The sequence below is a fragment of the Pelodiscus sinensis genome, chromosome 6 (genome assembly GCF_052426305.1).
Source record: "Pelodiscus sinensis isolate ZL-2025 chromosome 6, ASM5242630v1, whole genome shotgun sequence".
Lineage (NCBI taxonomy): Eukaryota > Metazoa > Chordata > Testudines > Trionychidae > Pelodiscus > Pelodiscus sinensis.
In genome coordinates this window covers 5,126,650-5,142,279 of record NC_143057.1, presented here as the reverse complement: position 1 = coordinate 5,142,279, position 15,630 = coordinate 5,126,650, and the positions used below count along the sequence as shown (strand labels likewise).

Below are 15,630 nucleotides of genomic sequence, written 5' to 3'. Positions count from 1 at the left end.
CTTCAGCAGAGAATTTGGCCCAATAGTTTTGAAGTCACAATACGTGAAAGAGCAAAGCGTCTTACTGTGCAAGGCGCTTGTTCAGGCTCCGTGACGTGCATCTTTCCTCACAGTTCTGCCCCACAGCAGCGTCCTGCACGCTAGCTCCCTCCCCTCTCAGGGAACCCCACCCCCAATACCCACCTTGTCGTCATCTAGCCCCTGCCTCCGGGGCCAAATGGCCACTCATCATTGGCAAAGGGATGTGAACCTGCCTATTCCTGCCCTGGCTGCCTCCCTGCAGCCTGAGTACCCCTCAGGCCTTGCCTCAGGCCCTGCAGCCTGGGAGTTGAGTCAGGCTAGATTCCCCAACTCTGCCTGCCTTTCCCCAGCCTGGTTCTGTCTCAGGTACCCTCTGTAGCATCACAGGCAGACAGGCCCTTCCTGCTCCACAGCTGGAGCAAGAGTGGTTTTTCCTCCTCTCCAGGAGCCCCTATATATACAGCCCCAGCTGGGCTCTAATTGGCTGCTATCAGCGTTTCCTGTAAGCTGAGTGCTTGGGTGGCCACGCAGGAGATTCAAATGCCACCCCCAGTGTCCACAGCCACTAGCATGTTTTTTTCCTGGTGGTGCACATCCGCACATGCCTCAGTGCTCATAATATTTATTCTGCACATGGATGGAAAAAATTAGTGGGAACATTAGCTGCTACTTGCCTCCGCTGCTTACACCAGGGTCCCAACCCTCTCCCAGAGTGAGGTTTGACCCTTCTCTCACCTGGAGCGGGGTGATCACCCCACTACAAACAGATTTAAGCCTTGTCTGCATGGCCCCACAGCCTAGTCTATAGGAGTGTGAACAGGAGTGGATTGGCCCGGCGGGATACTGGGAATTTCCCGGTGGGCCGTCGTGTCTGCACGCTGTTGCTCCTAACTCCAAGTGGCTCCGTGTCCATGCTGTATGTGGTATGCAGAGCCCGACCCACTGCTTGCACTACGTGCCCGACATGATGCAGGGGGCGGGGCTTGAGAGGCTCGCAAGGGTGATACCAAGGTGAGGGCCATTCTCAACCCATTTCCCGGGCCTACTTTGATTGCCAGTCCGCTCCTGAGTGTGAATTGCAAAGTGCTATAATGTGTGTGACCATTTGCATTTCCAGCCTGCGGTTCAAGACAAGCACACCTAAGACTTCCTCATTCCTTATTTCAATTTCTGCTCAGTGGTATCTGTCTTTAGCAAAGATGCTGGTAAGACTTTGCTACAAGAGCTCGTCTTGTGCCTGGTGTAGCCAACAAAGGCAAGTTTTTACACGAACACTTACTTTTTGTACATACCTGCTGGAATGGATTGGGTTGCACACGGCTCAGGGTGTCTATCTGGAATTCCCGTTGTGTTCACTTACATCCAGTGTCGCAAATCCCTCTGTGGTGGAACATTGGTTGGTAAATGCAGTAGAAGATCTGACAAAAAATTCTTTTTCCCTCCTGCAGCATCATCCGTGTCTTGTCTACCAGCTGTGTGTTCACGCATGAGTTTTGCTTTTGTCATTCTTTGCCGTTTGTGCTGAGACAAACACTTTTTGTTTTGGCCAAATGGCTGCTTTTATTGCACGCGTGATGATGTAGCCACAGAACTGGGACATCTGTTGCGTTGCGATTGCCATCCTATTTATTACACGTAGATCTCGAGTCTTCCATTTTAGTTAGCCCTGGGTTCTAGCTCTCTGTGTTGGTGTACAGAAGGACTTTGGTTCACTAATTGCTAAGGGTAAGTCTAGACTACACACTTCTTTCAAAAGAGATCGTCTAGACAGCCACAACTTTTTTCGAAAAAATTTCAAAAGAGAGCACCCAGACAATCTGGATGCTCTCTTTCAAAAAAGCCCTGTTTGCGGTCAAGAATGCTTTTTTTCGAAGGAGCTCTTTGGAAAAAAAGGCATTCTTCCTCCTAAAATGAGGTTTACCATTGTCGAAAAAAACGCCACTTTCTTTTGGTTTAATTTTGAAAGAACGCAGCGGCAATCTAGATGCAGGTGAAGTTTTTAAAAAAAAAACCTGTAGTCTAGACATAGCCTAACACTGTCCCTGATCAAATATCAGTTGAAGGGGCGGGCGGGGGGAGGGAGGGAGTAGCACGCTCCACTGACTGCAATGGATTTTTGGGTCTGAACCTATTTCATTTAGAAAACACACAGTTTACTCATCCTATACATACCCAGGCCTTTTGGCAAAGTCAAGTCCATTTTCTCACAATACCCTTGCTTTGAACGTCATATCAGTTATGTTCTCCGACGAGCCTGTTAACTGTGCATATTTGCAGGCTGGCGCTTTACTATGCAGGACTGTAACACAATAGTCAAGGGTGCCATCTGGCAGTTGCTTTCTCAAAGGAAAGATTTGTTGTCGACAAGTCACATTCTTGCGCAGATCAAAGTGTTCTTCAAATTTCGGAATGGTTTTGTCTCACAGCTTTCATTCGCCTCCATGTCCCCATTGGAATGCATTGTCGTTCTGCAATGTTTCTGTGCACGTGATAGATAGCAATAGGGAGAATTTCACCCTCTTCCATCTCCCAGTTTTCAGGAACTTTTCATAGGTTTACCTTCACCATGCCTGGTTCTCTGGCAGGTGCCCTTCAAAACCAAGGGATATGAGTGGTTTCATTTGCTCCCTTTTTGCCAAAGATTTTGTTTTCTTCTGACACCATGTAACCAAAGTAAGATGGGTGAGTTCTGGTAAGACGCTAGCTTTGATTACCTCTCCACAAACATGCAACAGTGATCAGTTCACAAAAGGTTAACACTCCTAGTTACATGATAACAGTCAGTATGCACTGACTTACAGCTACTGTTACATCCCATTCTTTTGTTCAGACTCTGATTATACATGTTCAGTCCATCCATTCGGGCACAGAGAGTCACTGCAACGAACCAGTAATCCATAGGCTCAAATTTGTTTGAGTAAAACATTCAACAAACGTGTCACAAACAATTACGTGTCACAATCACATGAATAAACGCTACAGTCCGGGCATATGGGGGTAGCGCATGAGCATTGAGAAGGGCTGAAAGATGTATTAATTTGAAATTGTATGCGCCGTTCTAATTTTAACTCACGAGCCAGTCTGGAGAATCCATCTGCCATTAAAATATATTCTTCCCACTCAGTGAGATAAGCCAACGGTTTCCAGTATTTTATTAGAAATTGCCTAGAACTAGTACATTGGGGGTAATTGGAGTCTTGGCATTGGCTCCTTTTTGAATGTTTTATGATCCAATTAAAACTACTTGATAGAAGTTAGTGCTGCCTGGCTAGGAGTAAGGGAGGGTTACAGCAAATCTTGACCGAACAGGGCATGTCCAGACCCAAGCTATCTTTATTTTAGAGTCAAAATTTGGAAAACATGTCAGAGCTGTAACAAGTTTTTAGTGATCTGAAGGAAGTGGCAAGCCGAGATGCGCATGTTTCTAATGTTCCATAGATTGAGCTCTGCATTCCAGAATGTGCGCTACATCATACTTAGTGAAGGTTGTTTTAAGCTTGCGTGTGTGTGTGAACACACACATGTGTCTGAGGACCTAGCCCAAAGTGTTGTGGAAAAGAGTTTCTTGGGCAGAGCTTGTCCACACAGGATGATATACTGGGATGGGATAGTTAACCCAGTAATTACGCTGGTGTAAATTCCCCATGTCGACACGTTAAGACTTTTCTACATGGAAGAATTGACTGGACATAACTTCTCCAGAATAACTGAGCTATTCCAGATTAAAAGTGATTTTGTTACAGAATTACTCTGCTTTCTGATTGGATTTCTTATTCCAGAATGAAGTCATTTTTATTCCAGAAAATGCTCTGGTATAGCTCATTTCACAGTAAGAACACTGGTCATTTTCTCTGTCTGGAAAAGCTTTTAATTGGAATAAAATTGTCCACATAGGGAGTTATATCCATATAATGACAGCACTTGATATTCACTCCCCACCTTACACCTGTAGGACTTCCCTATGTAGGCAAGCCCTAACATCATTTCTCCATAGACATATGCACACACGATTAACTCGAGGTGTATGAGCCGTCCTATTCACTTCATTGGATTGCTTGTATTTAAGCATGTGCGTAAGTGATTACATAGTCAGGGCCTCAATGATTCTACTACAGTATGTAATCTGAAGTTATCATCTGCCGTGATTTATTTGTATAATAGTGGCGAGGAGTCCTGTAAGGTTCCAGCACTTCAAAGTGATCGCTAAAGGTCTGTGCGGTTGCAGTCTTTTATGGGCTAAAAATACAGGGCCAGATTCTGATGCTCTTTCTTACTGCTCGGACAGTCTCAGACTATGTCTACACTGCCGGGGTTTTTTTGGCAGAAGATATGCATCTGACGAAGTGGGTCTTTGCCCACGAAAGCTCATGCTCCAACACTTCAGTTAGTCTATAAGGTGCCACAGGACTCCTCGCCGCTTTTGCAGATTCAGACTAACACGGCTACCCCTCTGATACTTGTATAATAGTGATTCACATTATTTTTTAAATTCATGGCTGAAATATTAAAGGACAGAGAGATTAAAAATTGATTTTAAAATCAGATTTGTATATTTAAGATAATACATTAATATATTTTTCTTTTTTTTTAAAGAAACATATTTGAAATTATGACAATTAAGTAGTGCATGTTTCCTACTGAAGCACTGATCTGATGGAACTAACTAGCTATGCCTCTAACACCAGAGCTTGCTGACATCCTAAACCAATTTTTGCCAGCAGTAACCTCTTCTGCTGGTGCAGATAGACTATTTTCTTCTTTTCAATTTATTCAACCAGTTCAGATCGATGTTAGTTCATTCAAAGATGAGAAGCCGATTGGGAGTTGAAAAACCAGGAAAGCTTGTTTACCTCTTCCAGTCTGTGAATAAAAACAAGGTGTGAGAAAGTGATCTCTACTAGCTCTAAAATCGAGAAGGGCATGGTGACTGGAAACAGTCAATCCAATTCATTAACTACATATAACACACTTCATATAACAGACTGGCAAGATTTTGCGCAAAAGCAGTTGCTTTTGTGCAAAAACTTGCCAGCTGTCTACACTGGCCGCTTGAATTTGCGCAAGAGCACTGACTTTGTAATGTACAAAATCAGTGCTTCTTGCGCAGATACTTTCACGTTCCCGCTTGGGGAAAAAACCCCTTGCACAAGAATACTTGCTCAAGAAGGCCAGTGTAGACAGGGAAGAATTGTTTTGCGCAAAAAAGCCCCAATGGCTAAAATGGTGATTGGGGCTTTCTTGTGCAAAATCGCATCTAGACTGGCCACAGATGCTTTTGCGCAAAAGCATCCGTGCCAATCTAGACGCGCTTTTCTGGAAATACTTTTAACGAAAAAACTTTTCCGTTAAAAGTATTTCCGCAAAATCATGCCAGTCTAGACGCAGCCTTCATTTATTTAATAAATCAGTTAAAAACAAAACTTGTTTTGATAAACTTTATTTCCTATGTATCTAGCACATTTAAGGTACTTGTATTTAACTATCAAAACAATTTTAAAATCCTGTTTTTTGCCTTTTAATTGACTTTCAATTTCCATCAAAAAGTGATATGACACAAATTACACGTAAAAACAATTGTACAATATAACAGCTGAATCAAATATCATTTTGTAACAAATTAAAAAATAAGAATCAGAACAAATGTAAATTAAACTACATAATTGCCTATATATGCATAGATATGGTGCATTCTTCTGGTTAGCAAAAAGAAATTCCAAATCTAGTGTAAAGACTATATTTATTTGCAAATTAACATGTTTTTAATGGTTATCAATGTGAATCAACCTTTCTTAGGAATAGAACTAAAAAGTACAAATACAAAACAAGATTACAACTGATGCTTTAAGGGAAGGTTTCCCACTTGCTGATTTGAATTATTAAAATCTCAATTATTTGAACCACTTTGGTTTGAATCAGTCCACCTGCAAAAGGCATGTAACCATTCAGTTCTGCAAACATGCATGCAAGTAACTTTACAGATGAGGACTTCTGTTGTGGTAGACAGATCTTCTTACATGTTAAGCTCGTGCATAAGTGTTTGCAGTATCAGGGCGTGAATATGCAATGTATTAATTATCCTTAATTAAACATGTCTTTCATATAAAGGAGCTTGAATGGAACTTCTAAATTAGTTCGGTATTGAAAATGTTCACAGTGCTTAGGACAAACTTCTCAGCTGGGGGTCAATCAGAGTTGTTCTACTCACTTTAGTGCAGCTATGTTGACATGCACTGGTTGAGAATCTGGTCCATAAATTTTTGTGCAACCTTTCTACTAGCTTTATTACCTTCTCAGGAAGATTTTTTGGCCAAACAGAGGCATATCCTCAGTATTGTATTGGTAACGTTTTGAAGTGAATTTCAAATTTCAGAGTACAGGAGGTCCCAATGTATGATCAGGTTGTGTTCTAAAAGTTTGTTTGTGAGATCTTCACAGAGTGGCAATATATCAGTAAAAATTCTGTGCCATCACCAGCTAAAAAAATAGATTGTGGGTTTGGACGTACGCTACTAAATTCAGCCAGGAAAAAGTCCATGCAACTTCATTCAAAGTCCCTGGGCAAAATTCAGTAGCTCTGTATTCTTTAGTATAAACTATCCATTGGAAGAAAGTAGATTGTAATGTCAGTGTGAATGTAAAAGGCAAAGTAGCATAACCCACAATGATTTGTTATTTGATAGGAGCTAGATTCTCTTTTCACTTACACTCATGTAAATCAAGAGTAACCATAGATTTACTTGAGATCTGCATCTGTATAGGTAAGAGACCTTGAGTCCTACCAGATGAACTACTAGTTCTTAGGGCAGTTGTTTTCAAACTTTTTTTTTCACCACCCACTTGAAGAAGATTGTTGATGCCCATGATCCAACATAATTCTGTCTTTTGACTTCCATGCGGGCTCCAGTGTGGGGCCAGGGATGAGAGGTTTGAAATGTGGGTGGGGAGACCTCTAGGTTTGAGGAGCTCAAGGCTGGGGCACTGGGTTACCTATGATGGTTTCCTGCCTGTCCTGGCACTGTGGGCTTCATTGCACCTTGGAAGTGGTCAGCAGCAATTCTGGCTCCTACGTGGAAGAGTGCATATGGCTCTGTGCACTGCTCTTACCCACAGCCACCACCCCGCAGCTTCCATTGGCCGGTTCCTAGCCAATGGGAATGCAGAGCTGGTGCTTGGGGCGGGGCCAGGGTGCAGAGCCCTGTGGCCTCTCTGCCTAAGATCCAGATCTGCTCCTGGATGCTTCCAGGACACAGCCATGGTCCACGGTGCCAGGAAAGGCAGGAAACCTGCCTTAGCTCCCCTGCTGGTCACCTGGTCACCCTATATCAAGGTGACTCAGTGCCTGACATTCTGTGACCCAGGACTGGGTCGCGACCCGTATGTGCAACATGGCTCAGACGGTATGTGATCAGGATTCATCACCTGCTTGGACGGGGAGCGTGGTGTGAACGAACTCAGTGTGGATTATACCAACTGGCCATTTCAGTCCCAGGAGTCACGCCAGTGTCACTGAGAGAACACTCCGTTTCAGGCCCCCGTGCCCTATTGGGGTTGCAGACTTGTACTGTTTTGTGGGATCAGGAAATAGGGGTCACTCACATAAAGTAATTATGCTGGAGGTTGCCAAAATCCTTCCTTATAACAGAACTGTACTTTCTTGTGCCCTTTCCCCCTCCTTTGTCATTTGGAAAAATCCACCTTCTGCTGTCAGCTAGCCCAGGGAAGTTCCCACAGGCTGCAGCAGGAGTTGCACTTGTATACCTGAGAGGAGAACAATATCTTGGAAGGAGACTAAAACTTGTCCCCAGTAAATCCACATAATTGCCACAAACTCATACCAGGCCTCTCTCTGTGTCTGTACTCTGCCTGTTAATCTGACTCTCAGTGGCTGCTTTAAAGCCCCCTGAAAGCTCAGAAATACTAAAGATGAAAGCTCCCATGCCCACATTGTGGCATTTTCTGAACGTTCCCAGACCAGGTCCGTAAAATTGCTGAGAAATCAGATGCTGTCAAATCCTCTCTCAGGGCAGCGCATCTACAAACACACCCAGACACAAACAACTCAGAAAGTTGCCATTTCCAGAAAAAAAAAAAGACGTTGGGGCCAACGTCATTACCTGCTGCATGCATTACGCTTGCCAAAGGCCTGGGTCTGCAACATTGACCCTCCAACCACTGTTTGGAAAATATGTAATCAAGAGTCGCATGCTCAGAAAGGTCAATGGCATAAAAGCGACTGTTGTGCTGATGTAACTGAGTAGGTGTTGAAGATTCTATTATGCTGACAAATATTTAACTGCTTACAACATTTCAGAAATGAGGTGGTTTATTCCCCGTCGGATGTTGTGAGCCTGATTCTTCTTCATAGGGGACTCCTGGTAGCACTTAGTAGCCCCCACCAAAACTGTAATGCTAAATGGGGTGCCCTCGCTGTTCTTCTTTGTGGCTCTCCCTGCACGCCCTCCTCCTACAGGCATCTGTCACTTATGTTCTTGTTTGTGCTACATGTGTAGTTAATAAATTACATATACAGGGCATCCCTGTTAGACATCCATGATAGATTCCAAAAACGTGGATGTATAGCAAAACGACAGAAAGCAAGGAATTTTTCCCCTGTGGCTGATTTCCTTTTGTGCAAATTGAGTTTGTTGGTTTTGGGGCTTTTTGTGTGTGTGTGTGTGTGTGTGTGTGTGTGTGTGTGTGATGTAAGAACAGGGAAATGGGAGGACTTATAACGCATCAGTTCCTATAAGCATCAATGACGTTAGTGCGGACCCAATATATACCGCGGCGACTTATAGCGGGGACACTCTGTATGACCATCTTAAGCCCCCTTTCTTTATACTGTCAGAGTGACATAAAGGGGCTTTAGTGTATATGAAAATTCAGGCCCAGGGGTCTGAAATTCCTTGCCCTTCCTTGGGTTTTAGGCTTGTGTAGTTCCCAATAGAGGGCAATTGAGATGAGTCATTGATTGGCTCTGTCTGCACTTTTTACGATTGCAAGTTCCCAGAGACATACCTGTGTTAGCTCTGATGGAGCCAGTGCACTGAAAATAAAATGTATACGGCACGGCACAAGCAACAGGAAGGTTCGACTGACTTAGAATATACCTACCATCTCAGACAAAACTGCCCTCAGTGCGGCTCGCCCCTCCCACCGCTCCCTCAGGTAGTTTCACACCCCCGGCCCACAGTGTAGACACAACGAAGGAACTGAGCGTATCCACACAAGAGTATTGCATCAAATTAACTAAATCTACTTAGAACCTAACTTAGGCCAGGTCTACACTAGACCTGAAAGGTTGGATTAAGGTACACAACTCTAGCTATATCAAATACGTAGCTGGAGTCGGCTTACCTTAAGCCGAGCTTGGCACTGTCTTCACAGAGGGAGCCCAATGGGAACAAACGCTACGTCGGCTTCCCTTGCTCCTTGTGACTGCTGACTGGAGCCGCCCTCAGCATTTGATTTAGTGGGTCTTAACTAGACCCACCAAATCAAATGCCAGAAGATTGATCTCCAGCACAGCCTGTGAAGACATGGCCTTAGTTAAATTGGACCAGGCCTAATGCCCTTTTATATCACTCTGGCAATGTAAAGGAGCCTTAAACTGGATGTAAATTACAGGTCTGCCTAGACAGCAGCCATTCATTGCAGATTGAGCTGACATATCTGAGCTAACTAGCCACAGTTAGGTTAGCCCTGTGAATCCCAGACCAGTGAAGTCACAGCTGGGCTAGTCCTGTGAGTAGTTACAGCATGCCGGGGTATGGGATGGCATGAGTTGACATAAGTTTTAAGTGGGGACCATGCCAGTGGCAGTTCAAAGGTTTTAAGAATACATGTAAAGTTAGTGATGCAAAGGAAGTGTATAGACCAAGCTCTGTCCAGCTAACAAAGCTCTATAATTCCCATGTAGCACCCCAGACACTAACTTTTTGCTCTCACTAAAAGCATCAGACCCGATCCAACACAACTTAATCTGGCAAAAGACCCACTCCTAGGTGCTTTGCCTGTGCCAAGCAGCCTTAAGATTTGCCGTGATGACTGATTGAAAAAGAATCTTGGAAGCCGTTGAGGAGCCATGGTAAATTTTAGCCAAAACGAAATGTCGAAGCATTTTCATCAACATTGTCCATGGGTTGAGGTGGGGCCGGGGGGAGGAAGAAGAAGATTTTCCAGCCAGTACTGGAAATCTATATTGTATTGACAGGCTGTAACTGATCAGTTCCACTGCCTCCTGCACTTTGGGACCTGTTATCAGTTGTGCCAGAATTGGTCTGAAGTTGGTACCATCAATGCACTGGGGGAGAAGTGTAAAGTACCTGGAGTTACCCTGGCCACCGTCTCACTTTTCCCGTAGAAGTAATCTCTTCTACCGACCACCAGAGAACTACAACGTGTCTCAAGGGGATGAATTCCCTCTCTGAGGGCAGATTTTGTTATCCTTATTCATGCTAATTAGTTCTTTACCATGCGAGTAGTCCTGTTTGTTTTAATGAGGCTATGTACACGCTGCTGGGTTTTTTCGGAAGAAGATATGCAAATCGCACTCTCATTTGCATATCTTCTGCCAATCCTTTTTGCGGAAGAGGTTTTGCCGATAAAAAGCTCTGTGTAGACGGGGCCATTTGTTGGAAAAAAAATGCTTTTTCCCAAGATCCCTTATTCCTCAAAAAATGAGGTTTACAGGATCTTGCAAAAAAGGGGTTTTTTCCCGACAAATGGCCCCGTCTACACAGAGCTTTTTATCGGCAAAACCTCTTCCGCAAAAAGGATTGGCAGAAGATATGCAAATGAGAGTGCGATTTGCATATCTTCTGCCAAAAAAAACCTGGCAGTGTAGACGTAGTCTGAGACTGAGCAGTAAGAAAGAGCATCAGAATCTGGCCCTGTATTTTTAGCCCATGAGCTTGCAACCGCACAGACCTTTAGTGATCATTTTGAAGTATTGGAACCTTACAAGAAAAGTCCCAAGGTTGGGTTCTGTGATTTAGCATTGAGGTGATTGTCTGTAAATAATAATAAATAATAATAATTAATTTCAATTAAGTCACAATAATCATTACATAATAATATTTGATAATAAATAGGGTAAAACTTTACCTTGGGCATTTAAACTCTGCCAAGTACATAGAAGATTAGCTCAGTGTCAAAAGTGTTTGAAAGTACAGTATATTTCTCCATATTTTGCCAGATTATGCTCCCTCCTTGCTGAGTTGTGACCCCTTAAGGAAAAACAGAGCTACTGCATCCAATATTTTTTTTTCAATAGCAAGTTGTATATCCAGAGATCTTTTTTTCTCCTAGTTTAAAATAATCAGTGTCCGGCCTGTTGAAGTATACATGTCAGAACACTCTGTATGAAGAATCCAAGTGCAATTTGAATGCACTGACCACTGGAAAAACACCCACTGATCCATTGTCACTTGGTCTCTTACAAATTTACCCAGATTATTCTTTCATGCACTGATGGCGCATGTTTCAGTTTTGCAATTCACTGGATTTTCATTGACATCAGTGAATGGAGAATCAGATCCAGTTCTGAGGGGCTTTGTTTTTGTTTTGTAATGCTCAGTGTTGGCAACTTACAGTTCTATCAACAGTTGCAAAATTTGTTGTTTTTCTTAAAACTCCGTATCTTGATATCATGGTCCCTGACAATCACAGTTTTTATTTAAACAAAAGTAAGTTTCTAGCTCTTGTGATTGTGGAGAAAAGCTTGAAAAACATGGACCCTAAATGCTTTACAATCTTAGACAACAAATAAAAGGACCCTAAAATATATTATTTTAAATTCAGAGGATTTTCTTTAGGCCTGATTCATGATTTTTCGACACATGTCATTTGAACCCTAGTGACATTAAAAATAGAAAACTCTTTTATGTTAGTCACTAAATATTGGTCAATAGTAAGGAAAATTCAGCAATCCCAATTTTAGGCACTGATGTTGCCTGTTATTCCACCAGGTGCAGCTCTGTGAAGTCTCATTAAATGCAATCAGGAATCAGGTTTCAAACAAGAAAAATGCTTTATTAAACCATTTGCTAAAGCATCCAGGTTTTGGGGTGATGGTCATTTGGGTACAAATGTTTACAGGCTCAGGTTCTTCATGGGATAAGAAGCAGTATTCAGATAGTTCACTTTAATGTAGTATTTGTTACTACAGGTTGAACTTTTCTAAACCGGGACTTGATGGACTTCAGATGACTTGCCACAGCTGCGCTGCTTGGTGGGACCAGGAAGGTGGTGGGGAAGAGCTAGCAGGGAGGTCGGCAGCTGGGCCAGGGCTGGGGGAGCTGGTAGCAGAGGGGCCAGAAATGACCTCCCCTGATCCGACAAAATCCCTCATCTGGGACTAGTCAGATCTCAAGGTTGCCAGACCAGGGAGGTCCAACCTGTACAAGAAACGGAGCATCCTCCGCTCCCCTTGTACATCACAATGTCCATCCTTCGCAGTGTGTACATACTCGCCATGGATTCACTCCTAAACGACAGAGCTCCGCACCGGAACTCAGACCCACTTCCAAAGCTCAGCTTGTCGGGGCGAGTTCTGAAAACGCAAACTCCCTCACAAATCATCCTACTCCTCTTTCGGTCCAGAATTGAGAGGTTAGTTTCCACCTGAAAGTCCCATGTTCAGCAACTAAGGAAGTGCTCAAAGCCATCCCTGTTCAGCAAAGCACTTGGACAGAAGCCTGGACTTCTGAGTGGGGGCTGATACCAGCAAAGGGTTATTAGCAGCGTCAGGCACATAGGCCATTTACCACCTATGCCCTTTGCTTTCCAGTACCTGCAGGGACTCTCTCTTGGGGCCTGCAGGAACAGGGCCTCTAATCCTGTAAGCATACCTGCAGTACGAAAATGCGGCAGGGGGCCTGTTTTGCTTGGTACGAAAAGGGAAAGGAATCACCGTGGTTGGTTTTTTTAGGAGACTGTAACTTTCACCACAATCTTTGCACCTCTGGGGGCCTTTTCCAGTGGAGGGGCCTCTCCAAGAGTTCGGGACTTTGCCTGGCCTTGCCCCAGGGAGCAGGGAAGCCGCCTAGGGTCAGCTCTCAGAGAGAGGCTCCCCAGGGGTGTCCCGCATGGGGGGGGACTTTCTCCCCCGCGCGCTGCAGCTTTGGGAGGAGGCCCCGCGGGGGCAGGAGGCACCTTGCAGCCGCTGGGGGCAGAGGAGGAAGCAGCTGCTGCTGCAGCTCAAGCCAAGGTGCGCCCGCCTCCCCGCCTCGCTTTCCCAGCCGCGCCAGCGACCTCTGTTGGGCTGCTGCAGCCGCCGCTCCTCTCCACCCACCCCCGTGCCCCGAGCCGCATAGGCTCCTCCCGGCAGCGTGTGGTGCCCGGGGCGGGCACTCGCCAAGTGGGGGCAAAGAGAAATAGCAGCGAGGAGTTTCCCCAAACTTCCAGGAAGTCCTGGCGCCTCGTCCCAGGTGGCAGCAGCCGGGCGGAAAGGAGAGAGCCGGGCAGGAGCCGGGACGCGGAGCAGCAGAGAGAGGCGAACTCTCCCCCGCCGGAGCCAGGCACAAGCGCGCCGCTGTTCCAGCGGAGTGAGGAGCAGAAGGGCGAGCCGGGGCGCAGTTGGAGAGGGGCGCAGCCGCTTGGAGAGGGGCGCAGTTGGAGAGGGGCGCAGGGTCCCCGGGCGCAGCACCGGCCGGGATGTCCGAGAAGAAGCGAGACGGCAAAGGCAGGAAAGGCAAGAAGGGCGGCAAAGGGGCCGGCAGGAAAGCGGATCCCCAGGAGGAGGGCGCTGCTGCGGCAGGTAAGTGCCCCCCGCGCTCCTGCTTCTCGGGGCTTGGCTGAGGCCGGGCGCCGCTGCGCCTGGCGTTCCCGGTCCCCTCCCCGCGTCCACTCCCCGGGAGCCCCGCCGCCGGGCGCAGGTGCCCCTGGAGGGGCAGGACGAGCCCTGCTTCTGCGGGGCAGGCACTGAGCGAGCCGGGGCAGAGCTGGAGAAAGCGACTCCGTGCGCTCCCGCAGCTGCTTAACCCGCGGCGCCAGGTGCGCGCCGCTTCCTCCTTCTCTGGGATCCACGGAGCGGGGGGGATTCCTCCGGCGCAGCCAAGCGGAGCCTGCGCCCGGGGCCCGGCGGGAGAGCTCCCTGGCCCCAGCTGTCTCTTCTGGGATCGCCCTCGGGTTTCCCCGGACAATGAGGCTTCTCTTGCGGCTGCGTGTGTGGCGACCCAGTTGGGGGACACCTGTGAGCCAGGGATCCTCTGTGCGCCAGGGCTTCCTTGCTCCATAGCCCTGAGCTGGCTCTCCCCTGCGCCTGTCAGAGAGCCCAGTGTCAGCCGCAGGGCATTCGCCCTGTTAAGGGGAGCCCGTGGCACGTAGATTGGGTGGCCGGGCTAGTCACTTTTCCTGGCTGTTTAACCAGACTGCGTGGTTTTATTTATTACTCCTCCATGGCCCTGCTTTCTGTGCCATGCACTGTAGAGCCTGTGATGAGCTCCCTGGATGGGATACCTTTGGCCACCTCGCGTGCCCTTTGCCCACTGATCCGTCTCCTTTCAGGGTGTGTCTAGGACTCCAAACTTTGGAGCAGCTTTTGTCTTTTAACCTAAAGGACACACCCGTACAAAATGCCCGCTGTCCGTCCCTCTGTGGCGGAAAGGAGTCTGGTCTGGGACACCAAGCCAGTGGTCCTTCAAGATCAAGTGCTTTGTGAATTGCCAGGGTTAGAAACATCTGTAATATCTCCCCGCTGATCCGGAATAGATTCTCTCCGATCATGCCCCCAGTGTTGTTCCTTCCTCCTGCAGAGTCTCAGACAACCATCCTGCAAGCACTTTTCACCTTAGTGGGTCTCCATATAGGTACCTGCCTGTATCAATCAGCTTGCTGGGTCAGAGCTGAAGATATTGTCTCTTGTTACTAATTATTGTTTTATGTATTATTCGACTGTCATATTTCTCAAACACTGCAGTCCGAATCAGGGTCTCGTGCTAGGCCCTATACAAATATAGGAAGATACGCCCTTGAGTTTATATTATCTCACGCTGGTTTATCAAGGAACGATTCTATGTACATTTCAAATTCACGCTGTGTGGGACAGGGCCTGTTTCTTACGATGTGTTTGTGCCATGCTTAGCACAAAGGGGCACTGACCACGAATGGGGAGTCTAGAAGGGGTTGTCAGACACATAACAAATAGAACTGATTTCCCCATTCCCCGGGATGCTGTGTCGTGATTTCCACCAGAGCAAACTGAATGTAAAATCTTGAAAGTTAGCAATGTAGAGCCGTCCTCACTACAGAGGGTGCTGGGGAGTAGAGAATCTGTTCTGTATAATCTAGAGGTTTTTTGTTTTTTAATGTCTTCCCTTTCATTGGGACAGTGGGGGTGTTGTTAGTTAAGTTTTCAAGGACCTAAAAGGGTGTTACAAGGAGGAGGGAGAAAAATTGTTCTCCTTGGCCTCTGATGCAGGACAAGAAGCAATGGACTTAAATTGCAGCAAGGGGGGTTTTGGTTGGACATTAGGATAAACTTCCTACCTGTCCGGGTGGTTAAACACTGGAATAAATTGCCCAGGGAGGTTGTGGAATCTCCATCTCTGGAGATATTTAAGAGTAGGTTGGACAGACATCTGTCAGGGATGATCTAGATGGTACTTG

At 46.1% G+C, this 15,630-nt stretch overlaps 1 protein-coding gene across 6 annotated transcripts in view; it reads left to right on the top strand.

Annotated features, from left to right (window-relative positions):
- Positions 1-15,630, top strand: part of NRG1 (neuregulin 1) — a 532,697-nt gene that overhangs the window by 317,835 nt on the left and 199,232 nt on the right. The window contains exon 1 of one of the 6 annotated variants that reach the window (XM_089779154.1): positions 13,167-13,780. The exons of the other annotated variants lie outside the window; for them this stretch is intronic. Coding sequence (XP_089635280.1) covers positions 13,678-13,780 — 103 coding nt within the window. The 5' untranslated portion in view covers positions 13,167-13,677. Of the gene's footprint in view, positions 1-13,166; positions 13,781-15,630 lie in introns of those variants that run through there. 6 annotated transcript variants of the gene reach the window in all.